We start from the raw sequence: 26,961 nt of genomic DNA, 5'->3' as shown, positions 1-26,961 counted from the left end.
ACTGGTGCCCTAATTTTTACTCCATGCCTCAAAATAAGAACTGCCTCTCTCAGATCCACTTGACTCCATTAATGGGATGATTTTAGTAGATGTGATACTAGTATGGTCTCAGCTTTATCCAGAAAAATAGAGCTAGTTGTTTGGGAAAAGGCGAATTCCAGTGGGGATAAAAACAAATGTTGTGACATTTTTCTTTGAAAATGTAGTGTTCAAAAATAGAAGATGCACGTATATTGAGGATTTTTTTTCATTTTGTGATATACTGCAAAGTAAGTAAGTGTTAGCAGGCAGGAAGGCCAAGTGAGCTGGACAAACATCCAAACAGAGAAATCTGACTAAATGGAATAAATAGAGCTGGAATGGTGATGAAACATGTTTTGAAGTAAACATCGTAATAGGCCAATGGAAGGGGTACCGTTCCCCACAAAAATGGCAGCAGTGAACAGAGAAGTGCTTAAAAAATGCAAGTGTTGCCTTTAATGGAAGGATTTGGTAGCTTTTGGACAGTGAAATGTAGCGAAAGTATCTCCCTGGCAACTGGTGATCTAACTGGTACCACAGTCCCATTCTTGAAGGACTCCCAGCTGTAGTCATCTACTGCTCACCTTGACACGGTAATCTAGCAGGCGTGTGTTACTGAAGCCGTTGGCTTTAAGAAATCAGATGTTTTCAAATGAGAGGAGATTCTCTCTGGAGAAATCTAAATTTCAATTATTAGGTTTATTACATAATTACGGTCAACACAGCAGGCATGTTCTGATCAGTCTTCATACAGTTCCTGCCTCTCTTGGAGAATCATCACAGCAGAATCGGCATGTGGAGCGGCTAGGGAGCTTGCACAGCTACAAAACCCTGCTGCTGCCCACCAGACTGCAAACTGAAATGTGCTGGGGGCAGCAGAAAGGAAAACCCAAAGGGCTCAGCACTACGTGGCCAAGGAAAACTGGGGCTCACCTCTGCGGGGATGGAGAGTCCTTGTCTCCCCTGTGAGCAGCCTAAGAGGAATCTCCTTTTGCCCTCTATGTGGATTTTGGTCCCTTTCCCTCATCTTCAGAACCCCAAGGGGGCTGCAAGCACTAAAGTCACAGCAGCAAGACGTTTTGTGGACAGGCGCCTAAGGAAGAGACAGAAACTGTCTTTGAATAAGCCCCAACATCCACCACCTGATTGCCGTGGACTAATACATACAACGGGACCAAGAAAAAAAGGTCTTAGTCAAGCCATTCTGAGGCCCTGACCCGTACTTTAATACTGGGACTGGGGCAGTATGTATCCTGCTCTTAGCCGCTTGAAATGGGGCTGGTCTAGTTGCTTCTCAGAAGTGTGTTTTCCATTAAGCAACTCTAAACATATTTTGTGTCAATGACGGTGACGTGGAAAAACAAGTAAGAAAAATTTAGAAAATATGAGATCCAGACATTTAATATTTTAAAGAAATCTACACAATGGAAATAACTGCAATTTAAATGGAAGTACATGTTTTTTTCTTAGCACTACCATGCTCGTTAATAGAAAAAAAAATCCTCTCAGCTTATTATTACTGTGGTCAAAACCAGCAGCATCCAGAAAGCAAACGCTTTCAACGATTATCTAACAAAAATAACAACTGCTTCTCTGTGTGTTACTGGTTTGAGTTGTATGGTCTCTAACTCAGACTGTGAGCTCCTTGTGAACCGCTGGCAGCACTCGCAACCACGACAAAACAGGATCCATTCTCACCCCGGACAGGGACGAGTGAAGCTCCTCTGGGCTGTCCTGCTCCTTTAGTGCTTGTATCACTGTAGACCCAGAGTATGCCACAAATACCCCTCTTTCAATGGCCTGAGCTCTCTCACAGATTTTAACTGACTCAGTAACATCAGTAATTCTACTGCACTTCAGTCACCTTGCCCAAAAATATGAAGAACAACAAGAGAGGGGCATGTCCTAGCTGAATTCAGTTCAAGTTTCAGCATGCCTCTCCTGTCCCCAAGTCTGTCTGCCCCCATATAATGTCAAGAAAAAAGAAACAATATATAATCTAGTATTTTTAATTTTATGTACAGGAATATAACGTTATGGCAACTTTGTACATGAAATACATACAGTATTTAAACATGAAAATCAACTAGGTAAGAATTTACATTAGCAATGAAACTGCTTCATGTGCAGCCCAGTTAATACTTAGTTTAGATCTGTACTTTATTGGGGAGATATTTTAATAGTTTACAATCATAGAAACATAAACATTTAAAACAAGACTCTATAAAATAATTTACAGAAACCCTACCATCTACACTGAGAGAAAGGGTATATGTCTGTGAGTTTTGTGTGCGAATAACAAGGTGGACAAATGATGTATCTCAGCCTTTTAAGTATAAAATAATTTAGAAGCAGTTCATGCAATATGGAAGCAAAGGAGTGCCAGTTCCTTCGAGGTTTCCTGCTACCTTGGACATCTACCGAGCATCACATGTGGGTCACCGGAGACAAGATAATACCGTTGCCAGATGCTACCAGAGAGCACCAGCCTTAGTTCCTCCAATTACTTATGTAAACATAAATATACAAGTTGATATCTTTTCTACACAGTACAAATACAGGTCACAACTTCGCAGCTGTGCAAGTAGTCAATCTGTATACTTGGAAGTAGGATAACGTTCAGATGGGAGTTCCATATATTTCTATGTACAAGGGCACTAACAGAACTTCCTCGTTTTCACCAATTTGCTCTGATATTTCACAGAGTGCCCGCCGTGCCCTATCACGTAAACGTCCAGCAGGTAGGACTTGCCAGGCTGCAGGCCTCTGATTGTCTCTGTGGTCACTGCTTTCTGGATGTTCTGGCTGTGGAAGTATTTACAGAGAACCTTTTCTGACTTCTTCCTCGTATCTGGACCCAAGCACTGGTTCTGCTCTCTTTTCTTCCGCTCTTCATTGTAATTGTCATCCACTTCCCTTTTGTAGATGCAGAATTTGTTTCTTTCCTGCGTGCCCAGCCACGCCACCGTGACCGAAGAACACGTGCGGAGCTTGTCAAAAGCTTTAATTCGCGTATCTTCAGGAAGAGAAGGAAACGACTGCTTGTTAGGCCTTGTTGTAGCCAGGATCTTCAGCATAGAAGCACCTTTTTTGCTTCCTTTCAGCCTAATGAGATATTTAGCTTTTGCTTTTCCCCGAAGCTGGAACTGCCGCACACCCTCCACGTTTTGAGACAAGAGAAGTTTTCCATCTCTTCTAACTTGGATCTGAACAGCATCCAGGCATGAATGAATGGAGAAAGTGACTTTCTGGTGAGATGAGACGGGAGCAAACCGTAGAAATTTGACTCCCTTTCTCTTGATGAATACATCCGTAACTTTGCCATCCTTGAGTTCGACTGTTTTCTGTTTAGCCTCCTCCTTCGTTCTGGCAAAGGTGCCAATGTACGCGGTGCTCATGTTAGTGTTAGTATTTACTGCAAACATGTCAAAGTAGTACTGCGTATCGGGCTTCAGGTCAGACACTGTGAAGATATTCTTGTTCCCGATACAAACTTTATGCAGGTCAGCTCTTGGCTTCGAGGACGTGTGGCGCCCAAACTTTGATGATGATTTTAGGAAACCACGTTCTTTGCCAGAATTGTTGTCTGAAGGGAAGCCAAAATGGGCAAAGTCAAATGGACTGAAATCCAGACCTGGTTTTGGAGCCATCATGAAGGCATCGTCAGAACTGAGCTTGGCTTCAACAGCACAGAGGCTTTTGAAGTTGTGTTCTTTACTGATGACTATGCAATACTGAATTGGCTGTTTCAGTAAGGAGGCGGTGGGACTCGGTTTCCACGCCAGCGTCACTGTTGTACGTCCCAGGGAAGTGACATCGATTCTGGGATCGTAAGGTAGTTCAGGATAAGGTTGGTCCGACTCTGGAGTAGTGGTTGCATACGCTTTAAAATGTGTATCTTTCTCTGTCGACAGCACATCTAGCTGGTACAAACCAGACGGGGAACTAGAGGACACAAAGTACTCAACATCATTGCCTTTGTAAGAGAACAGCTCTGTGCCTTCCTCATTAGTAATCTGCTGTTTCTGTTGCTCAAGAGGTTCTGGTTCACCTAGATTACAAGCAAAGAAAAACAGTTGTACAGACGCAATCTGCGAATATGAGAAAATAAAATTCTAACAAGCACTTCTACATAAAATACAGAAGTGAGATGACAAAGGAAGGTTTTATCTTCTGAGGAAGATGTAATCAATACTTCAAATACTGTCAAATCAGAGAAGGAGATTGGCTTGGCACTCAGGCTAAATCCAAACGCAACAGAAATTGCACCTGAGCAGTATTAACAGAGTCTTGTGAATGGTAGCTAATACCTTCCACTAGAGTACTTCACGCACCAGACTTGGAGATGCCATGCAGTTCCCCAGGGGGAACTGACTCTGCTGCCTGTCTCTGGACTTCAGCCCTTAGCTTTAGCCCTCTGAGTCTCACTAAAATTTTGCACCTAAATACAGTGGGGGCAATGTCTGTACAGTGTATACCATACAATGGGGGTGGGGTGACATTTCAGCACTTGTGTGAGAGGCTCTGGAAGCCAAAGACCTTTTCTCTCGAGTAGCAGTTATATGGCTATTTCCAAATAAGCTTCATGTCTACAGATGGCAAGTCCCCTCAAAGGGGCGAGCTCAGCCCTGCTGCCACACCAGCCCTGTCTCTCCAGTTCTTATCTTGTGTACACAGCTCACCGCAAAGCCCCCGTGAAATTGGGTTACTCTGGGCAAACACAGTTTGTTGTGGCAGCGTCCACTGCACTCTGTAACTATAACTTTTTATAAAAGCTTTTACTTTTTTTTTATAAAAAGCTTTTACTTTTACTTTTTTACAGCCTTTTTCCTTGTCATGTTGCTACCTGCTGCCACTTCCCTGTGCAACCACAGGACTGGGGCTGAAGGTCCAAACAGCAGATCATAAAGATGGGCCTGCCGCGAGACTCGGTGTCACACCGAGACTGGTTTGAGGGGCTTTGAATCCAGGAGAAAAGCAGGTCTCAGAGGCAAGGGAAGTCACTGATGGTTTCTTACCTGAACCTTCTCCACTGGCTTCCTCCGGGAGTTCTTGCACACTCAGTTTCCACTCCAGAGGGGCATCGCATGGTGTCACTGTCACTGCTAAGGGAGTGTTGTCCTCTTCAACCACAAAGAAATACCTAGGGGAAGGTTAACAGACCCATACATCAGTAAGTCCTGATGGCAGCCAGCTGGTGGGACTGACTTGACGTGATCAAGGTTGATCTTGGTGCAGAAACAGAGGCAAAAGCGTTACTTACAGGCAAGCATGTGCAGAGGGAATATGGGAAGGCTGGTGGGTGAGAGCTACGGAGGTGAGGGGACTCCCCCCACTAACACAGTGCTGCAGAGTTCACCCTTTGCTTGTCAAGACGCGGCAGAGGGGTTTCTGGCCTCCTGCCCTCCCTCCACCACTTTTTACACCTACACTAACTATATACAGTATAAATGGTCACAAAGGTGTAAGTGAGGAAAACAGGATCCTCCCTGGAATTTAGGGATATGCTCTTTAAAGCAGGACACACATTTTGTGCTATGTCCAGGTAAGGGCCCTAGAAGCACGTATAGATAGATATATGCACATTCAGCTGTTCTCCTGCATCCCCCCCCAAGCACCACAGGTCATTTATGGTAAAATGCTTCTCACCAGTGAAGGTGTATGATCTGAGGAGGAAGGTGGCAATACTGGTCTTCCCTGAACTCTTTAGAGCCTCAGGTTCTTCCCCAGTCTAACCTCAGTGTTTTCTGACCCATAGGGTCGAGGATCGGAAGTGGGGAGTTCAGATCAGACTCGCTTATCTGTGTCTTCAAAGCACAGTATGAAATAACAGAGAGAGACAAGTGTGGTGGGGTAAGCCTGTAGTTTCTAATTTCCTTCCCACTCCCTTTGCCTCCAGGCACAGTTAGTGGCCCCACCTCAGGGAACTTGTGCGGTCTGTGGGAGCTCTGGGCTTATCCCAGGAATCAAATAAATTGGATGGACCTGCAGCTGGGAAGGGCAGACTGGGATGGAAACTCACACAGTTGCTTACTTTACCAGACAGAACACTGGCATTTGTATTTTTGTGCTGTGGATCCAATTTTTATTTCAAAACACGCAGCAGATAAAGCTAGTATCTTCAAAGTACAGCTTCCTCATTTGAGCCAGACAGAAATACCTTTTAGGCGTGTCTCGGAAGAGGTAGCTGCTAATTTCAGCTCCATCTGGGATGACTGACGAATCATGAAAAAATGCTTTGTCCCGGATCTGCATTTGGAAGAGCTCCTCATCTCTGGTCGGTAACTTCTGGGGCCTGGAGCTGAGCGGCAGCAGCAGCAGCAGCAGCGGGCAGCGCAGCAGGAGCATCCTACAGCAACGACAGGGAATCCCGCCTGAGGAGGGCTGCACCACACGCAGCAGGAGCTGCCGCCAGCTTACCCCGCGCTGGTGGGTGAGACCGTGGCGAAGCACCGGTTTGTTCGTGACCGGCAGGTGCTGACTCGACTAGCTGCAAACACACGTGGCTCTTGGGGGCTGATTTACTGCTGAAACACAGGCAGACCTACAACAGCTCATGCACTTTATGTTTTGAAGGCACCTTCACTGTACTGCCATACAAGCACTAGAAATTCATATTGTAAGGACAGTGCACGCGCCGTCACAGAGCTTGGATAAAGTATGTAAATAAGATTTTTCCATCTTGAGCTGTAACTGAAAGCAAGCCCGCGCACTGGCTGCAAATTGATATCTCTCCCTCTCATTAACAAAGAGCAAAAGCCTTTGACATACTTTGATCAAGCTACAGTTTGATGTTTTGCTATAGCAGAAATGGAGCTTTCTGGACATGGGAGCTAGAGTAACCGCAGAGGTGGAGGACACATCGACTTCGCTCTCCTTAGGAGATTCCGGTTGGGCTTTCAACAGTCCTTCAAAAAGTAAATATTTCCAGTGAAATTGTTCTTTATAAAAATAGTGAATTAGGAAAACATGGGATATAAACCCACACATTTTCAAAGCACATTGGTATTAGCATGCAATTCGGCAGGGCTTAATCCTCAAGCCTGATGGGAATTGCAAAACACAAAAGCAGAGAATCCCTTACAAATTAGGCATAATAATTCATAATCTCAGCCTTTCATTGTTATGTCTACAGCTAGGTCAGTAATGACTGCCCTAACATATACAGTGGGACAGGCTGGAAATCTCCTTTCAGTACAGTGGATGATCTCATATGTAATGGCTCTGGTGTGGGGGGGTGGTAGAAGGGAAACAAAGCCCATTTCTGGTATGAGTACAGAGAATTTAAATTGCTAAATTATAACATTTTTTTAAATTAGAAAGGAAGACGCTTAGGCCGTTACCTAAACTGTGTTAGCCACTAGCTTTGGGGAGAAGCAGGATAAAAAGCTAAGCTTGCAGGAACAGTTTAACTTGTTATTTGGCTGAATGTGCGGTCATGCACTGTCCCTTGTACTGCGCTGTAAGTTAACTATGGCTTTATAACAAGCTCTTTACCTTTCAGATCAAACCTACTGTTGAGATTGGTTTTTTTTTTCCCCTCCACTTGACCTTTCCCTAATATTTTATGTAAAAATATCAAACATAAAGCTCCTTGAGAAGTGGCATGATGTAGTCTAAGCCATAATAAAATTGCTCTTTTCCTTCAAGCACTTAATGAAAATACAGGCACCTCTGAGGGAAGCCTCTTCCATAGCTTTACCTTCCAAAAACCCCAAAGGAGGCACTGGAGGCCAGTGCGCTCATGGCGCAGGACCCTCCTCCTCGCCCCAGCCCACGCCCTCCAGCCCTTTGGGAGCTTTTGGTAAGACCCGCTCCTCCGCAGCCCTGAAATCCCCACATGCCCCTTCCTGCTCTCCTCTTTGGGGAGGCAAGTGGCCAGCAGCCTGCCAGCCTCTGCCCCTCTCAACCTCACCACATCCCTGCCGAAGCTCGCTGTGGGCACTGGCATCCCAAATTCACTGCAGGCAGCATGGGGTCTTGTCCTCTTTTTCACTTCCAAGCTCCTGACAAAATCTTCCCAAATCCCCCCTCCGTGCTGCCTCTAGCTCCTCTTCCAGGGTGCACAGAGGCGAGGCTGCGGGATCCGCCTCTCCTGCGGACTGCTAAACACGGCCATCCACATGTAGGACAGCAGGTCTCTGGACACCAGCAAGGCTCACGGAGGACTCTTTTCACACTCATATTGCTTCCTCTGCCTCTAGTATCATTATTTAATTGCTCCTTCCACCAACAGTGCAGGTCCCCCCCACTCAACCCCTCCCTTCCTCTCCACTGTCCCAGTCCCCGTTACCTCAGCTCGTTCCCACCCTGCTTTCTACTCTTTTCTCTCACTCATGCTGTCCAGCTCTGTCCCTGTCCTTCATTTCTCTATTTTCCCACTGAAACTGATGATGCAAGAGGGAAGGGAAAATAGGTAGCAAACCCCAAAGTAACCATAAGCCACAAGTGACACGTACTGAAAACTCCCTCACCAGGATGCAACCTCCTTTCGCTCATGCCTTCCCTCACACCAAAGGCTGCTTTGCACTCCTCAGCTTGCTCCCTCCTTGGCCCACCATGTATTCCTATATTTGCAGCTAGATCCTTTCCTTCCTGAGTGGAAAACCATGGGAAAGATGAAAACGAATGCTTGAGGTTCACCTGGCAAATCCCTCACAGTCATGTCCCAGGTGGGCAGGGAGACCGCGGAGGAGCCCCCTGCAAGCAAGCAGCAAGCGTGCCTGGAAGCCCTGCAGCGAGCTTGCCAGTCGATGGCCCCACCGTCTTGCAGGGAAGCCCTGGTGTGCCACGGCTGCCAAAAGCTATTTTGCAGCTGGAGAAGCCTGTGCCCTTATTTATTTGGTGATAACCTGGTGACAACAACACACAGCCGCGGTTCCCTGTTTGCAGGGCTTGCAACGCTTCATCTGTGACCCCACCCGGAGCGCTGCGTTCAGCTCCGGGGCCCCCAGCATGAGAAAGACACGGACCTGTTGGAGCGAGTCCAGAGGAGGGCCACGAAGATAACCAGAGGGCTGGAGCACCTCTCCTATGAAGACAGGCTGAGGGAGTTGGGGTTGTTCAGCCCGGAGAAGAAAAGGCTGCAAGGAGACCTTATTGTGGCCTTTCAGTACCTGGAGGGAGCCTACAAGAAAGATGGAGAGGGACTTTTTACAAGGGCAGGTAGTGATAGGACAAGGGGTGCTGCAAGAGGGTAGATATAGATTAGATATAAGGAAGAAATTCTTCCCTCTGAGGGCGGTGAGGCACTGGCACAGGTTGCCCAGAGAAGCTGTGGATGCCCCGTCCCTGCAAGTGCTCAAGGCCGGGTCGGACGGGGCTTTGAGCAACCCGGTCTAGTGGAAGGTGTCCCTGCCCATGGCAGGGGGCTGGAACTAGGTGCTCTTTAAGGTCCTCTTCCAACCCAAACCGTTCTATGATTCTATCTCTGGCGCTCACAGGTCTCAAATTGTGCGCTTCGTTATTGTTTGGGATGTTTTAAAAACAGGTTGCCACAGCGCTGTGCCCTACAGAAGGGAAAGGAGTAAAGGGCTTTACCTAACACATGCAATTGCTACTTAGAGTTAAATCCCGATTTAGCTTTCCCAGTGCTTGTCAAAATTCATCCCAACAAGGTCCTGACTTAGGTTTTGATGACAACAGACGTATTTCCTTGAATTCAGAGTGAAGCATTGATACTTATCAGCAAAGTTAATGACATTTGACCTTTTGGAGCAAAGATCATTAAGTCAAAATACTTGCTGACTTGAGTCATCAAAGTCAGCAGAAACCTCCTCTCACACAAAGCAGGATGAGTTTTGTGTGCTCTAACACGCTGTTTATTGATTTTTCAAGTATTATCGTTGGCCAGAAGGAAAGAAGTACTTTCCAACTTAATCACAACAGTTACAGCAGATTATTTGGTTAGGTAAGAAACTGTGACACTTTCTGCAGACAGCATCCTCCACGTGAACCCCTTGAAACTGTGATCGTGTATATTCCCACAGCCAGTTCCAGCGCAATGTAACCTCTATTAAAATAAACGATTTTTGATTATAGGACTACCCAGGCTAAGCCTCACTTCTTAAATGATTTCACTAGCTAATTCACTCAAAAAAGTCCTGTAGGCAGCATTTCTGTCTCCATTACCAATTGCAGCGTAGCGACAAGGTACAGATTTGTCTCTGATTTCTTTATCTAATTGTAAAAGCTCTTCAGCTTAAAAATAACCACAAAAGACACATTAAGGTTAGCTCTGGGAGGCCTGGGCAAGCAGCACCGGCCCACCCCACATATGAAATAGACTGAAAAGTTGTCAACTGTTACTGAAAGAGGAAAGTTTTACAGTCTTTGTTCCTTCACAACCGAATAAGATTTTGAGTGCTTTCATTTTCACATATCCAGCCTCGGGAGGCTTAAAATGGGCCCAATTTTCATGCACAACACTTCCAAAAGCAGGACAGCTCAACAGCAAAGAGGCATCCAAAACTCACTCACAGTTTTTGGAAACTGCGCTATCAGTGCTATACCACCCTTTCACACCAGTGAATAAACAGATTTTATTTTTTGCTGTGCACTCATTATAATTTGGCAGAGTTTTAAGCTAAATCCTCTATGGTTTACTCAGGCAAAACATCAAGAGGAAAGCAAAAAAAAATCAGTTATTCATCCCATGTTTCTTCCCAGGCAAGTTCACCACTGGGCAATGACTTTGACAGAATCCCTCAGAAAATGCACTCGCTTGATGCACTCGCGTGAATTCGTGCTCTCCCACCCAGCCCTCGGAAACCTCCGACAAACGATTTTCTTGTCTCGGTGTGCCATGCTCCGAGCCGGTTTCATTTTTAGAAACCAGATATAAGCCAAGGCCTAAGCGCTGCACTGTAAAGCCATACCAATTATGTGAAATATGTTGTGCGATTGCTTATTCTCCAGACTGTGCCACCTCCTAAATGCCTTTTATTCCCTTTTCTACAAGTTCATCTTGTTTTCTTTTCTTTTAAACTCTGAGTCAATATTTTATTGATATATTCCTGCTGACTGGAGGGATTTGCCTGCTGTTTATCACTGAATTTAAGAAAGCGCCAAAATAAACAGTCCTAAGTGAAATAATAAGCACCATTTTCCTTCTCCGGGATTGCAAAAGTGCCCTCTAATGGCCCATCTTTACCTCTTGCTTTTTCCCCAAACTCTTCTCTAAACCAAGCCTTAAACCCAAGCGTGAAGGTAAACCTCCCACCCCGTCCTCCTGGGCGAGGCTGGTGCTGGCTGCGGGGTAAGGAGCAAGGACGAGCGGCGGGTGTGGGACAAAGCTGGCACCCCGGCCACCCGGGAGGTCACAGCCTGGCACCGGGAAAGGGGATGGCTCACCAGCCCGGCTGCGCCAGGACACCGACCTTCCCGCGGCATTGCCGGAGGCGAGGGAGATCCCGCTCAGCAACCACGAGGTTGGCATGAAACGAAAGGTATAAACCCGCTGCAGCTTGGAGGGACCAGGACGGCACACGCAAACCCCCAGCAACAAGAGCAACACTGAAAAACATCCTTGAGACAATATTACTTGCTCGTATAGTCTTTCATTTCCAAAATGTGGCAGGTGGCTGGGGTTGCCTTGTATTTTAACCTGGCAGGCGGCTGGTCCTGTGCCCAGGTGAGCAGCTCCGGGGCGGCACAAATACTCCGGCAGCAACAGCCACGCCTCGGAAAAGGTTAACTTAATGGCCCTCTATGTATTTATTTAAACAGATCAACAGATGCAAAATTCATGCTGTATAGTTGGAATGGGATATAAATTATTTTGAACACCTCAAAATTTACCACCTTGCCAGAGGTTTGGGGATTCTTTTTCCTTCAGAAAGTAAAAATAAACACAAGCAGCAATCCGGCCATTTTATAAATTTGAGCTATAAGCACGCATATGAAAATCATCATTAAATCGGATCACAGACTTTATGATGATTACAATGCATTCCTAGCTTTTTAATGATTTCCACTCAGGCAGTGAGCCTTACCCGACCTTTCCAAAACCCCACGTACACAAGCCCCCTGCGCAGCCTTTAGGGCCTTTGCGCATCAAACTTTGCACATCTATACGAAAGGCCTGCAAATACCTAGGTAAGCTGCAATTATAAGCAGAAACGGAGAGGGTAATGGATTTGCAGCTGGCTTAGGTTCCAAGCTGGGGGACAAATTAGCCGGAGCTGTGGCAGCACCTCACGGGCTCTTCTCGCAGGCCACAGGATCAGCAGGGTGGGCGCATCCTCAACCAAAGCCAGAAACAGGCAGCCTTGCGGGCAGATAAAATCACCCCATTTTTAATTTTGCCAATCAAGCCTACGGTATTTTCCGCCTGCCCTAAGCAAGCTGGGTTTTTTTCCAGCGAAATATAGCGGTTGCACAGGGTGTACCCCACGAGGTATCGGAGGCTCCCCGCTTACATCCCATCACAGAAATCCCACCCAGCAAGCCAAGAGTCCATTTTGTCTGTCTGTTTGGGTGGGATTTTGATTTCATTGTGCATTTATTTCACACACAGACACACGCGCTCACGGGAAGGCTCGATGCCACCAAATACACCTATGCTCTGTAAAAAGGGAGCACGAGCATTAGGTGCACCATGTGCAATGCCAGCGCTGTTCACAAGTCATCTTCAAGTGCCTTGATCTATGGAAGTAATTTGCTTTACTCCTCAGCTGTCTGCAGGTCACAGGGACCTGTAAAGGATTTACAATGACAAAACAAAAAAAACCCAAACATCTGGGTTTACCTGCAGCAAATGCATCTGGAATAAATAAACCCTAATGTTTAATTACAGAGAGTGGAAAGCGGATGACTGTAATTTAGTGAGGATAATTTCAAGGCACTGCCTGCCACAGTGCTTTTGTGTTGCATTTCTTCTCTTTTTATTGTATGGATGGTTAACTTTTTTCCCTCCTTATATCCTACTTTTAAACTCTGGTGCATTGGGGGTTTTTTTTTTGGTTGTTTACATTACCCATGCTGCATCTCATGGTAAGTCTGTAGATTTATTGACGTGATTTAAGTCCAGTTTCAGAACTCAAAGGGCTCTGTGCGACTGTGCGACTTCTTTGACTTATTATAGGAACGCTGCATGTAAAGAGGCTGCGAGCTTTTCCATTATACACTTCATTTCTAGAGATACGTAACACAAATATAGGCACTTTGGCACAGAGTTATCACCTCGGCAACAGAGAAGTGTAAAAGCGCCTACCAATTTCGACTGTAATACAATTAGTTATTTTTAACGTGCAAACAAGGAAAAATCATGACTTTGAAATTTTAAGTATTTACTGGGAGCTGCTCGGTTTGTTTGTTTAGGGGGAGACCAGAGGGGAAAAGTGAAGGCCTGCCATTTAATACTTACTATTCCCTAAAGGATCTGGAAAACGTTTGGTATGCTTTTCATTTGGGTTTGATGTTTTTTGGTTGGTTTTTTTTTTTTTTTTTAAAAAAAGCAACACTCTTGAAAACTTGTTGTCTGGTCCTGCCTCGTGCCTGGGGAAAAGCTTGGGCCGCGCAGGTCAGTGGGAACCCCGCGGGAGCTCGGCCAGCGCAGCCCCAGCCATCCCCTCCGCAGGAGATGCGCACCCGCCCAAAGCCTTTCCCTGCAGAACGGGGTGGGGGGGACACGAGGAACGCAGCCCCAACAGGGACGCAGGGGTGTATCGCTGTCTGCGCGGATTTGAAAGAGAAATATTTTTGTGTAGCACCACAGCTGGCTTGACGTGGCAGCTCCCGTTGGCAGGACCAGCTGTAACTGGGAGGGCAGGAGCACTTACGGACCTGTAATCTGTGGATTAAAGCTCCCTAAGTACACACAGAGATGATGGACCATAATGGTGCCTTTGAAGCATTTGGGGTCCGCTGTGTCAATAATCTGTGGATTAACTGACCGCCTCTTGCAATTCCAATTCAACCCACGATTTTCCTTTGCTGGGAGTATTGTTTTAGCAAAGCAAATCACAGTAGCATGGGAAAAAAAAAAAATCCAACCATGTAAAAATCAGAAGGTATGAAGAAATACGGGGACATTTCCATGAGATCTTAATGAACAACAGTGGCAACAAGCTACAGCTTAGGGGAGAGGTTAATTCTGAAGGGGTAACGTAAAAAGCGGAGGTCTCTCATATTAGACATGTTGAAAAACATACTGAGGGAGATATGGTATTAAAAATCAAATTTTACATGGACTATTTTGTTTCTAAACTGAGCCTTATTTATTTTTCCACTTTTAGTGGAAACAGATTCAACTCTGATTACATCAAAATCGCCACCCTGGGGCTGGTGGTAGCTGGGTGCTTCAAAAACCAGCTGAGCCAGGAGATGCCATTTGGGGCACTTGAGGAAATGGCTAGTTTTTCTTTCTTTAATCAGAGACCACATACCAGCGCTCCTCTCCTTCGCAGCTATCTCAACCCGTGCAACTCAGCCGCGAGCATCAAAACCAAACAAACAGCGAGTCCCCAGCGACCCCCCGTTACAATGCCCGGTTGTTCTCTCATACCTCTCCTTGCGAGGGGATGGCAGCGGCATGGGAAGAAGCGATGGGCTGGAGCACTGGGTGGCAGCCAGCTGGCAGCTCACCCCTCCGTGCCGAGCTCCGCTTCCCTTGGCTGCTCCGGCATGGGCTGGCCTGTGTCCTTGCCATTGTACCTGCTCACCCTCCCAAGCCCGTACAAAATCCCCAGGCAGCCAGCCGTCGCTCAGGGAGAGGGCAGGCATCATGGGATGGGTGACCAGTACCCAGCTCTTCCAGAGTTAAACCTCCTGTCAGATGCCCAACTCAGAGAAGGGGAATTTTTTCCATGCTCTCAGCAGGGTCTGAGCCCCAGTAGGTGAAATAAGATAAAGCAGAGAAATCTTAGTTTGCACAACTCCAGGCCATTTAAGATAACCAACCCTGAATGCCACACAGCTCTGCCACAAATCTTTCATCGCAAGATCTGGAGGTGTTTTATAACGGAGGGTAATTATTATCCCCTTGTTACAAGCAATAAAAGTGGGGCAGCGACTTTCCTTGTTCAAGGAAATCCCAATATAATCCCTTCCTTTAATCATAAAACAATAGCTACTTTCCTTGGCCAAGTCACTCCGCCTTCAGCACAGCGCTCTCAGTGTATGTTACTGTCTCTCCATAATGAATTTCAGCAAGGGGATTAGTGGGGAGGAACACAGACAAACAATTACAAATTACAACCAACACGAGCATGTTGGTATTTGGTACGGAGTTTCCCACTGTTTCTCTGGAATACTTCCGAATGACATTATGAGCAAGTGCCCTTGCAAAAACCCAAAAGGGCTGGGGATGACTTATGTGTCAGGGTATGATAAAGAGCAGGAGCAGAACCGGGGTCCGTGAATCCTGCCGGCGCATCCTCGGACCGCCAGGGCTTACGGCTGGAGGCCGGAAAGGTCTTTGGAAAGGGCTAAAACATAAAAACAAAGTGATTAACTGCATTAACTACCGCAGGAGTTAAAGCTGCTTGAGCCATTCCTAGGGCCTGGGGAATACCCCTCGCCTGGCAGCTGCCCGTGGCCAGCAAGGTGTTTGTTAAGGGGAAGAAAAGAAGGGGCTTGTACAGGGCAGGGCGCTGCGGGAGAGGCAGCGACAGGCAAGGGGCTGCGGGTCACCAGTGAGACTCGCAGGGCAGGAGCAGGGGGAAGCCGAGCCTCCGGCGGCTCCAGCAACGACTGGAGCGCTCATGTTTTGTGGAAAGCTGCGCTGTGAGCACGCTGTAATTCCTTACACGCTTCTTCCCTTCTACTTTTTGATAGATGATTAAAAAACAGGAAAGTTGCTGACTACCTTGAAACACTTATAAGTACATATAGGCTGATCCCCTCAGCTTCCATCGGACACGCAGTTTTCTTCAGCATCAGGAACAACACCACACGTGTACGTAGGATTACAAGCTGCAGCCAGGCCAAGCACATTAGTATTCAGGCCTACTTCCCTACCTCTACACGCAGAGTTTTCCTGCAACGGCCAGTTATGCCTGCAGTAGCTCGGAGAGTAACAGCAGCAGCAGCTCACCAGAAAGCCCTCTGGCTGCTGGAAGAGCGAAGCAGGGCAGCAGCTCCAGTAACAACCCCTATTCCGGTGCTCATGCCTAAGAGGCGATTCTCTGACCCCCGGGGAAGCAACTGCATCCCTGCGCCGCCGCCAGGACAACGTCCCGCTGTGGTTTGCAGGGGTGGCGGATATCTCAGAGTGAAAACACAGCAACAGGATCTCACATAGAAACTGCGGCAGGCATCTGGCACAAAATGCAATTGTAAGGTTGTATTCTAGGTTTTTTTCAATCCAGGAACACTCGTAGTTAACTAGATACGGGACAAGGAGAAAACAGAATTTATATGAACAGGAAAAAAAAGTTCTATTTTATTCTGTTCTTTCCTATATTTTTTCAATCTTATCCCTAAGTTGCTTTTAGTTACACCCAAATCATGTAATCCAGATCCTCAGCTGACTTCAAAGAAACTATGACTTCTTCTACCGAATCGAGAGTCTAGCCCATAGTACTTATGACCACAGTAACGCGTTATGCTGATGGGTGATCCCCCAAAATTTCCAATTCCTTCGTTATCATCAGAATCCACATTTTTCTGATTGAACTTACTGTCCAAAATTTGATTCAGTTTTAATATTATCTGCCTTCAGCTTTAAAGGTATGCAAAGGAAATCTTAGGCCCGACAAGTCCTTAATGAACCCTTAAGGTGCTCTCTCATAATGATTTGTTAGGTATTGCGGTAATTCACAGATTCTGTGTCTCATTTTCCCTAGTTGGAAAAGGGTTGCTGGAAATATGTAAACATTTGTCAAGTGTTTGAAAATGGAAAGTATCAAATGTAGTGCTAAAGATATTGATATTTACATATTTCTACCAGCACGCTCAGCATTAAAGCTGCCAGACCTCACCCACAGTTACAGCAGCAAAGACTTTCCAAGACCCAACGTGGATATCGGCCCCCACGCTGATCCCCACCCTCCCTAGAAAGCAGCACGCACAATTTCTTAGCCACACCATCAGCTCTGCCGACCTTCTCAGAGGCTGCGGTGGCTGAGAGCACAGGATGGCCCATCGCCAGCAAACCACATCGCAGGGAAGACGATCAGCCTCCCCACTTCTCCTGTGTGTCATTTAGAAAATTACCTCTTTTGCATGCTCACTTCTATAAGCTGCATGGGGAGGGACAAGGAAAGGCAGGGATGCTCACGCTGGCTAAATTTGGCCTATTGGCATTTAGTTCCTTAGCATCCTGCTTTAAAAAAGACACAAACTCCTATAGAGGGCAACTCAGTAAATTAGTGAAAATTATTAGCGAAGGACATTAGCTGCTCTGAACTTCTCGACACAGCTACCTGCAGTCAACCCCCCGTGGTGCCTGACACTTCCCACCACCTCCAGAGAAAATCCAAACTTCTGCTTCCCCAAGAGCCTGACCTTTGCTCGGCCAGGTGGGGGAGATTCGTCCTGCCCAGCCCCATGCGTGGAGCCTCCAGCCCCCATTTCCTAATCCTCCCGCTAGTCACTGGGACAGATGACAGCAGTGAGCACGCCTGATGTTCACGAGGGAGCAGGGACCCTCGCAGGAGGAGAGCGGCCGTGTGGTGCAGGGTGGCTTCCAAGGTTACTCAAGGCTGTTGCAGCTACTGAGAAGCAGGAGAAAGATTTAGGACAAGCGTGGCCAGGTGCCGGAGGAGCTACAGACCCCCGCAGCCCGCGTGCCTGCCCTGAGCCACTCAGTGGCTGCCACAGGGCACTGCTTGCCCAGCATCACTGAACACCTCCAGGGCTAAGGAGCCATGTGATGGAGAAAGGATTCACCTCCGAAGAGCGAAACAGTACATGACCAGAGAGATGGTGAAGCATGGCCATGGAGATCGATGCCACAGTTGGGCCTATGGTCAGAGCTGACGCACGCATCTGTCCTAAGACGTTACAAGACTCCGCGAGTGATAGGATGAGAGGAAATGGCCTCAAGTTGTGTCAGGTGAGGTTTAGATTGGATATTAGGAGACATTTATTCACTGAAAGAGCAGTCAGGCATTGCCACAGGCTGCCCAGATTGGTGGTGGAGTTACCATCCCTGGGGGTCTTCAAAAAAAACATGTAGATGTGGCACTTGGGGACATGGTTTAGGAGGCCTGGGGTGTTGAGTTGGGAGTTGGACTTGATGATCTCAGCGGTCTTTTCCAACCTTAATGATTCTATCATTCTATGAGTCCAACCACAGCTCGCCAGCCACCACAGCCCATTATTCCAAAGCAGGACAGGAGCATGTTCAGGAGCTGTCAATCTTCAGGGTGGCTTTCTAACACTTTTTGGGTTTTCTAAGTGGCAGATTTCTGGCATGACCAAGCTGAAAAGTCTTTCCTGAGTGCAAAAAGACAGGCGCTCTGAAGGGACACGCTGCAAGAGTTTCAAACCTGCCAGGGTCAACTGCAGAGCTGTGATAAGGGATCTCAAAAATCAGACTGTCAAAAGGGGGCAGTTTCAGCTCCACCCTACTGCTGGGCCAGTGTTTATTTGTCCAGGCTGGCAGGTGAAAGGTTAGTCCTTTATCTAGTTACTGCGAACAAAAGAGGAGGGAACACACATAGGGGCGGATAGCTCAGACGGTCACGGGTGAGCGAACACACAAACAACCCCAAAACCTTCAGGCCTTCTTATGGTAACCATACATCCTCAGCAGGCGGAAGGGAAAGGCGGAAGGGAAAGGCGGAAGGGAAAGGCGGAAGGGAAAGGCGGAAGGGAAAGGCGGAAGGGAAAGGCGGAAGGGAAAGGCGGAAGGGAAAGGCGGAAGGGAAAGGCGGAAGGGAAAGGCGGAAGGGAAAGGCGGAAGGGAAAGGCGGAAGGGAATTTCTACATTCAGAGGTGGCTGAAACATGTGCCAAGGGCCTTTGCTTCCCCAAAGGGGGAAGATGTGGTGAGAGCTGTGGTGTGGGACCCAGTGCTGCCTTTGGGGGATGTCCCTTCACTAGCGACTGGAAATGGCGGTGAGATCCATGGATGAAAGTTTCTGCTAAAGGACAAAGTATCATTTCAACATCACTGTTAATACTGCATTGTAAAGCCCAAAAAGCTGTTAAATTCAGAAAAACTGTCTGCTCTTCGGTGCTTGCCCCCTCAAGGGCTTTCAGCAGGCCCAAGTGGTTTGGGCTGGAGCTGAGCGGGGGGTTCTGCCCTTGGGGATGACGCCCTCAGGTCCCGCTTCGCTCCTCATGTGCACATTTCACCGAGGGCCATGAGTCAGGGTCCACAGAGTCCCCGGCTGAACAAAACCAGGCTGAATGGGGGTGGCCATGAACCCAATGAACAAAAGGTTGAGCCTGAAGCATTTTTTGGCCTACTGGAAGGACATATCGCTGATGTATATGGATTTTGCATTTTCTAGTTGAAGCCCTAATAGCCTGGATTCTCTTATGAATGCTTTGCAACTGCTTTTTCTTAAATGAGTGGGAATTAGAAAGCGCTCCGTAAATTAACATAGCACATGTCTTTCCCTGAGCCTGCCGCCCTGCTATCGCACACTTGCAAGAGAGGTGTTATACTCTTGCTTTAAAATACCTACTTAATTCAAATGTTAAATTAAGTTAGACTTGTTCACATGATGTGAAAAGGTCTTAGTATGAATTTGTTTTTCCTAGTATGAATTTTTTTCAACTATTGTACTACAACAGGATTATAAAAGTTTTAATTGGCTGACATTAAATCTTCTCTGTAAAAATGTAACTTTAATACCCGCTAGGACCATTAGATTTTTATTCATTATTTCTCATTACTGTAAAATCAGTTTGAGAGAGCCCCTAGGGTCTTCACCAGATAAGGATAAGATCCTATTAGCCCTACAAATCATACTCAAGTAAGTAATTCTTACCCAGGAGAAAAAGCCCACAGGGAATTAAATGCAGATTTAGTAGCCAAAGGAAGAGAAAGAATGGGGACTAGAAACCGTTAACGCTGCTCACTCATGTTTTCCTTCGCATTCAGAAACCAGCTGGCAGCTCCAAGACACTTGGCTTTCCCGCACCATCATCATCCCGATCTGTAAACTGCTTAATTTGCATCAGGTTTCTGGATTTCAAAATGCTGAGACACGTTTAGACTGTTTGACTACAAACAAATTAGCGGCAAATCTGCTGCACCTAAACAAAGTAGCAAGAGAGAGAGAGAGAGTGCTCACGTCTTCACGATATTCTGGTTGATTTGTAAAAATCATCTACCCTGTTTAATAATCCCTGCAGACGTGTGCAAAGAACCTGCGATCGCATCATGCCTCCCGCCTCCCCACCAGCCTTTGCAGCGGGAGCGGCAGCTGGTCTAGCACTGCTCTATTTTGGTACCGAGCAAGTTAAAAGTGAGAAAGATTAAAAGCATCGTTTTTCTCACACCCTAATAAAGCTTCAACCCCTTTAAAGTTACTTTTCCTTAAATAAAAAAAAAAAAAAAAAAAAAAAAAGAAAAACGCTCAATTAGGCGAACAATGCTTTTCCCCTGTAAATCACAGGGGAAGTGTCGGCCTCGGTGGTGTGTCACGTTGCGAGCGTGCGAGGGTCACGCTGGAGGGGCACTCATATCCGGACCCGCGGAGGGGGGAAAGAAGTAGGAAAGATAAATTATTGCCTTTTGTTTTTCAGATTTCCAGGTGCTCGCAGTAAGTACCCACTGCTTCTTATCTCAGCTGTCACGCAAGCAACAAACATCTCTCCAACTACTGAATTTAATTACCCTAAAACCAGAGAGGTCCTGATCCGGGCCAAAACCCGAACAACCCCGTGTGCTCTTCAGCAATCTGTGAGAAATGCTGAAAATGCTGCGGTTACCTAAGTGCTCACGCCTGCCCGGGTGGAAGGACATGGCCCACTGAGAGAAAGATGCTCGGTGCAGGATTCACCTGCATCCCTCTGGTAACTCAGATATATTTTTACTTATCGAAGCAGTCATGGACTGGGGGCTGGCTTCTCAGACCACTCATGCTACTGATTTCTCAAACGGCATTTAAAACCCATCCTGTAAAACAACCCCCAGAAGATCATCATGTTTTTGGGGAAGTTATAGTACCAGCTATCTCGCACATGAATGGAAAAAGATGACGCTTTGCCTGTTTCTGACATGCCCCGCACAACCAACGTGCTCCCCGGGGTGCAATCGAAGCCACCTACACAGTCACAAGATTTTCGGCTGGTTCCTGTTACAGCCCTGTGTTAACATTTATCTTTCTCCCATTCAGTGGGTGTCCTTGAGTACTACAAATTAGAAAATTAATTCTGAAAGAACAAACTTCTTTTTAATATTTAGTCTCTCCCTCTTAATTTATTTCCAGCTTTAAGCACGTTCTCCTGGAGTTATGATTTATTACCCTGACCTATTTCCCAATCTAGGGGCAAATACTTCCTCTCCTAATGACATCTTGTTAAAGTTTTCAAACATCTCCTCAGCCTTCAAAGCTCCTTCCATCCATCCATAAGCATTAGCTTATTTGAGTCCTTTTCTCAGGCAGAAACGATCCCTGTTTGATTTCATGAAGATTTTTGTCGTAAAAGTAGCGTATTCTCCGTCACGATGTAAAACAAAGCGTGGGGAACATGGCTTCTGTGCCCAAAGCAATGCTCACTCACTGCAACACTTATTAGGTACCACTGTTAAATGAGTCCCTTCTCACTGGTCTTACCTACGATATCCTCTTTCCTTTAACATAACTCTGATTTATTCTCCTTTCACTCCTGCCCGTACAGTCAGTGATACAGAGCTCAACAGCATTCGGTATCACACCGGGTTTGCCGGAAGCAAGGTCGACATGAGTCTCATGGGCTGTCCATACACTCTCACACAAGCCTTATGTTCCAAACATGTATTTCTTTATCTATAATTAGTCGAGGGTATCATCCTCGACGCTGGGCATTCCCACCAGTATGTGCACCCTTTCGTAAGGGCTTGCAAACTTCTTTTCCTACCTGAAGGAGGAGGCCCTTCACTCCTTTCAGTCAGGTCTACCCTTCTCCTCTGCATTTTATAATCAAACAGAAAAAGAAAGCAAAACCTCCCCCGGTATTTTCACTCTCACAAGTGGTTGAACTGGTAGCCCAGAGCAGCCATACATTCTTCCACGTTAATAACATCAGCCTCTTTGAACGCACTGAACGAGAAACGTGCAGTTTTCATTAGACTGCCCTTAATGCAGAAAACGTGCGCGTTCGGCAAGGTCGAATGGAAACCCGCCTTCTCTGGTGTGTCCATCGGTACAAATTAGTAAATCTGCCTCTTGCAAAGCAAGCCAGGGACTGAAAAGATAAATACCCACTTAGTAAAACAAAATAAAACCAGCTCTAGAAAGATGCAAGACCCTGAAGGAGGACTGAAATAGCCCCTTGAAAATAGTGAAGTAATGGGCTTACAGTTTTATTATCCGTATAAAGTTTAGTGACTTCAAAATGAACGCGAAGCCAAACAAGACTTGTTATCCCTCTAAAATCTGTGCTGTAACTGAAGCCAGTACCCAGATGTTCTGTGGTAAAATCCGCCGCTTCGCTGCATAAAAGCACCACATACCCTGACGTACAGTCCTGGCTCGCCTTTATCCAAACCTACTTAGATTCTGGGTTATTTTTCTAGCAATCTTTTAAACTGCCATGGGAAGCATAAAAGGTGGCCTCCTACAAAACCGTTTGGTACCAGCTTGAAATGTAACCATTTGCAGAAATAAATCAGGATTTCTTTTTAATAAACTGTTTATTACCAGCCTTTCGGAGCATAAATTGTAGAAGAAAAAGCAGGGTCTGAGTTTAATAAACATCTCATCCCTTTATATATATTAAGGCAGAAGACCCTGGCACACTTCAGAGCAAAATCTCTGGTGAACCGGCTCCATCCAGCCCTACCGAAGCCGCGGGACGGGGAGCGGAAGGCCACCGCACGGCTGGAGGCACAAAACCACATTGCGCAGCCAAGGTGAGGCCCTGCTCCCCCGGCACCATTAACATGCCCACCACTAGCTTCAGCCCTCAGGGCACTCCCACGAAAGGGTTTACCCTCTCATTTTCAGTGGATTTATAAGGTGGACAACCCTTCTAAGGAGGACAAAGTGGTCTTGAAGACACTGTTTCTGCCCCCCCCCAGTTTTGGCGTACAAGCCATGATGTTTCGGGGCAGTGTGGGCTCTCGCCGAGCCGGCCGGGAGCAGCGTGACACTGAAGGAGGCCCAGGGCTCCAAGAGAGGGTCATGGCACAAGCAGAACTGTGGCACCAACCCATCCCCAGCCCAGCTTGCAGGAGGAGGAGAGGCGTGCTGGAAAAACCACGGCAGATGGGCCGGAGCTGCGTGCCGGGAGCTTTAAACGTCGGATGAACGCCGAGTATGTGGTGAAGGCATTCGAGCCGAACAGGGAAGGCAGCCACAGGCGTTACGTGATTTTGAACAGCTTGCTTGACAGTTTGCACCATATTGTATTTATAAACATTGGGGAAACCTAAATGCTTTTCCTTGGTGTTTCCTAAGTAGTCATCCACAACAAAACATGCGCGCAGGGCAATCCTATGCGGCTCTGCCTCACCTCCGTGACAGCCTTCTTAAAATTAAAAAAAGGGGCCCAGATTAATCTCTGTGGGATCAGCATCCTACACGGCATTCAAATTCCCTCTCAAACTGCGCGTCTGATCACCAAACCCCGAACTCCCCCAGGGAGGGGCTGGGGCATGAGGTAACCCACCAGCCGATGACACCAGCAGCACGTCACGTGTGTGCCACTGCCTGCCGGGTGTGGCCCGCGCCAGGGAGCGGAGGGGCCGCAGAGCACGGCACAGCCCCGGGCGGGCGCAGACACGGGGGTCGTGTCGCCTGGCTGGCGGGGCTGTGATGGCACGCTGCGGTGCCCGCCCTCCCCAGCAGAAAAATCAATGGGTTTTCTGCTCCGGGGCTGCACAGAAACAGGGGCAGCGTGATGCACCCACAGTCCTCATCACAGAAACGTGACAAGGCTGAAAGAAATTTTCAGAGGTATTATAAAGCTCTTTCAAATTAAGAGAGGCTCATTACCTACTGACACAGAAAGTCCACAAGGAACAGGTATCATTCTCCTCGCAACAGGATGCTACACAGCCACGGGACCCCAAATACACCCACACAGCACCCACACGTGATGCACTACCGCACGTTTCTGCTTCATCACATTTTTAATGGTTGAAATAGAACATAAAATCTCTCGCTGTTTTAAAAAGTCCTCTCCTCCTCCAAATATTAAGAAGTTATAAATTCTAGAAATTACTCTAAGTACTCACAGAGACTCTCAGCGGTACCAGAAAGCTGGCCTCGGCAGCTCTCCTCTTGCAGGTATGCAATTTGCTACGAGGTAGGAGAGTGGGGCTGGGAGGATGAGGCATTCCTGACAAGAGGCAATCCAAAATGCCATTCCTAAAATAGCTTAGGATCAGCGATTTTTGAAGTAGGCTAAACAGAATCACCAAGTTTTTCTCCCTGTTCCCTTACAGCACAGCTAAGGGTGCTGACGTTGTCTAACGCCCGAGCGCTACTTTTACGGAAACCAGGTTATAGCCGAGCCAGCAGCGCCTTGCCAGGGTCACTAGTGTATAAATCACTCGCCGCCAACCGCCCAGGAAGGAATTCACCCTCAAATCGCTCTCGTCTCTTCCAGTTTTACACAGATACAACTCCACCAGCTTGACCAAGCATGAAATCAGTGCACCTAGGCTGGAAGCCCATCGTACGATGGTGCTGGACGGGGCTGCCAACGCAGCCTGACTGTAGGACGCTCTGACGGAGACACGCACGGTGCCACGCTTGTGTCACTGAACGTCGCCTGGTATCTGCTCACAAACAGCCGGCTGGGCCAGGGAGATCTGTGTATTTACACTGGGGACCTTGCCTCCCCTCTGAGCTCGCCTCCTGCGGCTCACTCAAGCCCCAAGAACAGTGATACTGTTTAAGCGTTTTAATTAAAGATTGTAACTGGATGCTAACCAGATCCTTTAGTGGGGAAGGAAAGTCCGAGGGACGCTACAAGCTTCACAACCCACTTTCTGAAGCCAGCCTTATGGAGGCTGCCTCGCTTGCATAGGTGCTCGCCGGGATGATTTCCCGGGCAGCATGGCATGGACAAGATCACGCTCGTCCCTGGCACCGAGCTAACCCGTCACAGGAATCAGGGCAGGTTACCGCTCAAGCGTTAAACACATCCACAACAAAAACGCTCATGAGAATCACCGCTTTTCAAAAACCTGCGCTAGCCTTTAACTGCGAAGGTTTAAATACATAAAAGTTATATCTGCAAGTGATTAAACAACACTTTGTAGCCATTGTCTCTGTGCTGTCGAAATAAAAACGCGACCCAAGCCGCACGTAGCAAATCTCAGCACTCACATCCCACTGTTGAGTTTTCTGTCTACTTTTTTTGGTAGCCACTTTTTTTTTTTTTCCCCTCCTCTCCCACCCCTCCAAAAACCCAAAGTCCGATGCTAGCGAAGCAGAGCCCTGCCAGCCTGGCACACACCCGCTCAGCAGCAGTGCCCGGGTGCAGGAGGACGAGCCGGGGTTCCCGGCAGCAGCCCAGGCTGCGGGGCACCGCGAAGAGGGCAAAAACGGGGAGGGGAAAAAAATTAAAAAAAAAAAACAAAAACAAAGAAGAAGAACGCAAATCTCAAAGGGAAGGGGGGAGGATCCGGGAGGGCGCCGAGGTCCCACCGGCAGCATCCCCGCTAGACGAGCGGCGGCGAAGCGGTGCCGGGACGGGGGGCTCGGCGCTGCAGCCGGACGGACCGCGCCGGGGTGGCCGCTCCGTGCGGCGGGGGGTCCCGCAGGCGGCTGGGGACGGAGGACGGGGGGGGGCACGGTGGGCAGCCCCACTGCCCGGTGCCGGTGGCTTACCTTACCTTGCGGCGTCCGGTCCCGTCCCGTCCGGTCCCTCCCGCGGTGGGGGTGGGGAATTTTTTTTTAGGGGGGCGGGTGTTTATCTAACCCCCCCGCTCCGGCGGGGACGGGCTGCAGCGGGGACTGTCACGCAGGTCCCTTCGCGCTTTATAGCCCCTTCCCCACCCCTCCCCGAGGGGGGAAGGAAAAAAAAAAAAAGAGAGGAAAAAAACAATAAGAAGCAGAGAAAAGGAGCCGGGGGAGCCCCCCCAGGGCCCCCGCCGCCGCCCGGGGGGAGGGCAGGGCCCCGGCTTCGCCTCCCGGGAGGAGCGGCGGAGCGCCGGTAAAAGTTTGCGGGAGGGGCGCGGAGGGGCGCGGAGCGGCGCGGAGGGGCGCGGAGGGGCGCGGAGGGGCGGCGGGCGGCCTCTCGCTGCTGCTGCTGTCGCTGCCGCCGCCGCCGCCGCCGGGGCGGGCGGGCGGGCGGGCGGGGGTTGCCCCGCGGGCGCGGCCGCCCCGCCCCGCCACCGGCACCGGCAGCGCTCCGCGGAGGGGCGGGCCCGCGGGGAGCCCCGCTCCCGCACCCCACGCCGCGACACCCCACACCGCCCGCTCCCACCCACCGCCGGGCTTCGCACCGCTGCGCTGGGAGAAGCCGCTCAACATCCATCTTGGAAGTGTTATCCTGCCTGAAAGTCGGGACGGGAGGACGCGGGGAGGGGTGGAACGGGATGCTGCGGGAGAGCAGCAGAGCTCCCGCTTCTCTTTATCACGCAGCCCCTGCTTGAAGGTTGCGGGGATGCTGCGGAGCATCCCGACAGCGGTGGGCTCAGGAGAGAGTGCTGGGGAGGTGGGCGAGGATGCGTGAGGAATGGGATTTATTAAACCCTCCCGCAATTTAGCGAGTGGGGCTCGAAGCTGCGTATGCAACCTCTCACCGTCTTCCTCGTTACGTTTTAAGCGGAGGCAGCTTTCAGGTTCGGGGAGCCGGGGACATTTTTTCTTACCTGGGAGCTGCAACGAAAAGGAGGAAAGTATCCTTTGCCATTTAAAAACAAACCCCTCTCCCTTTTTGT

General features: G+C 48.3%; 1 protein-coding gene across 4 annotated transcripts; it reads right to left on the bottom strand.

Moving 5' to 3' along the window:
• Positions 1-2,014: 2,014 nt before the first annotated feature.
• Positions 2,015-26,370, bottom strand: NDNF (neuron derived neurotrophic factor). 4 transcript variants are annotated; one of them, XM_064450529.1, is made up of 5 exons: positions 25,907-26,370; positions 8,994-9,148; positions 6,182-6,370; positions 5,040-5,164; positions 2,015-4,072 (listed from the first exon to the last, which is right to left on the bottom strand). In XM_064450529.1, the coding sequence occupies exons 3-5, from the start codon at positions 6,367-6,369 to the stop codon at positions 2,679-2,681; spliced, it is 1,707 nt and encodes a 568-aa protein (XP_064306599.1). In that variant the 5' UTR covers position 6,370; positions 8,994-9,148; positions 25,907-26,370; the 3' UTR covers positions 2,015-2,678. The 4 variants fall into 4 exon arrangements, with proteins under 4 accessions (XP_064306599.1, XP_064306597.1, XP_064306598.1 ...); XM_064450527.1 differs by lacking the exon at positions 8,994-9,148; XM_064450528.1 differs by lacking the exon at positions 8,994-9,148 and having other exon boundaries at positions 25,912-26,370.
• Between the last annotated feature and the right edge of the window lie 591 nt (positions 26,371-26,961).

The sequence above is a fragment of the Phalacrocorax carbo genome, chromosome 4, assembly GCF_963921805.1.
Source record: "Phalacrocorax carbo chromosome 4, bPhaCar2.1, whole genome shotgun sequence".
NCBI classification, from domain to species: domain Eukaryota; kingdom Metazoa; phylum Chordata; class Aves; order Suliformes; family Phalacrocoracidae; genus Phalacrocorax; species Phalacrocorax carbo.
Note: the sequence above shows the minus strand (reverse complement) of the source record. Positions and strands in the feature narration are given on the sequence as shown.

What these genes read in the sequence shown, in the direction of transcription:
- NDNF (XM_064450529.1), bottom strand. Translation starts at nt 6,369, where the DNA reads ATGCTCCTGCTGCGCTGCCCGCTGCTGCTGCTGCTGCTGCCGCTCAGC. An exon ending in TTCCGAGACACGCCTAAAAG is followed by an intron (nt 5,165 to 6,181) that starts GTATTTCTGTCT and finishes ACCTTCCCCTAG; the next exon opens with GTATTTCTTTGTGGTTGAAG. An exon ending in AGCCAGTGGAGAAGGTTCAG is followed by an intron (nt 4,073 to 5,039) that starts GTAAGAAACCAT and finishes CTTGTAATCTAG; the next exon opens with GTGAACCAGAACCTCTTGAG.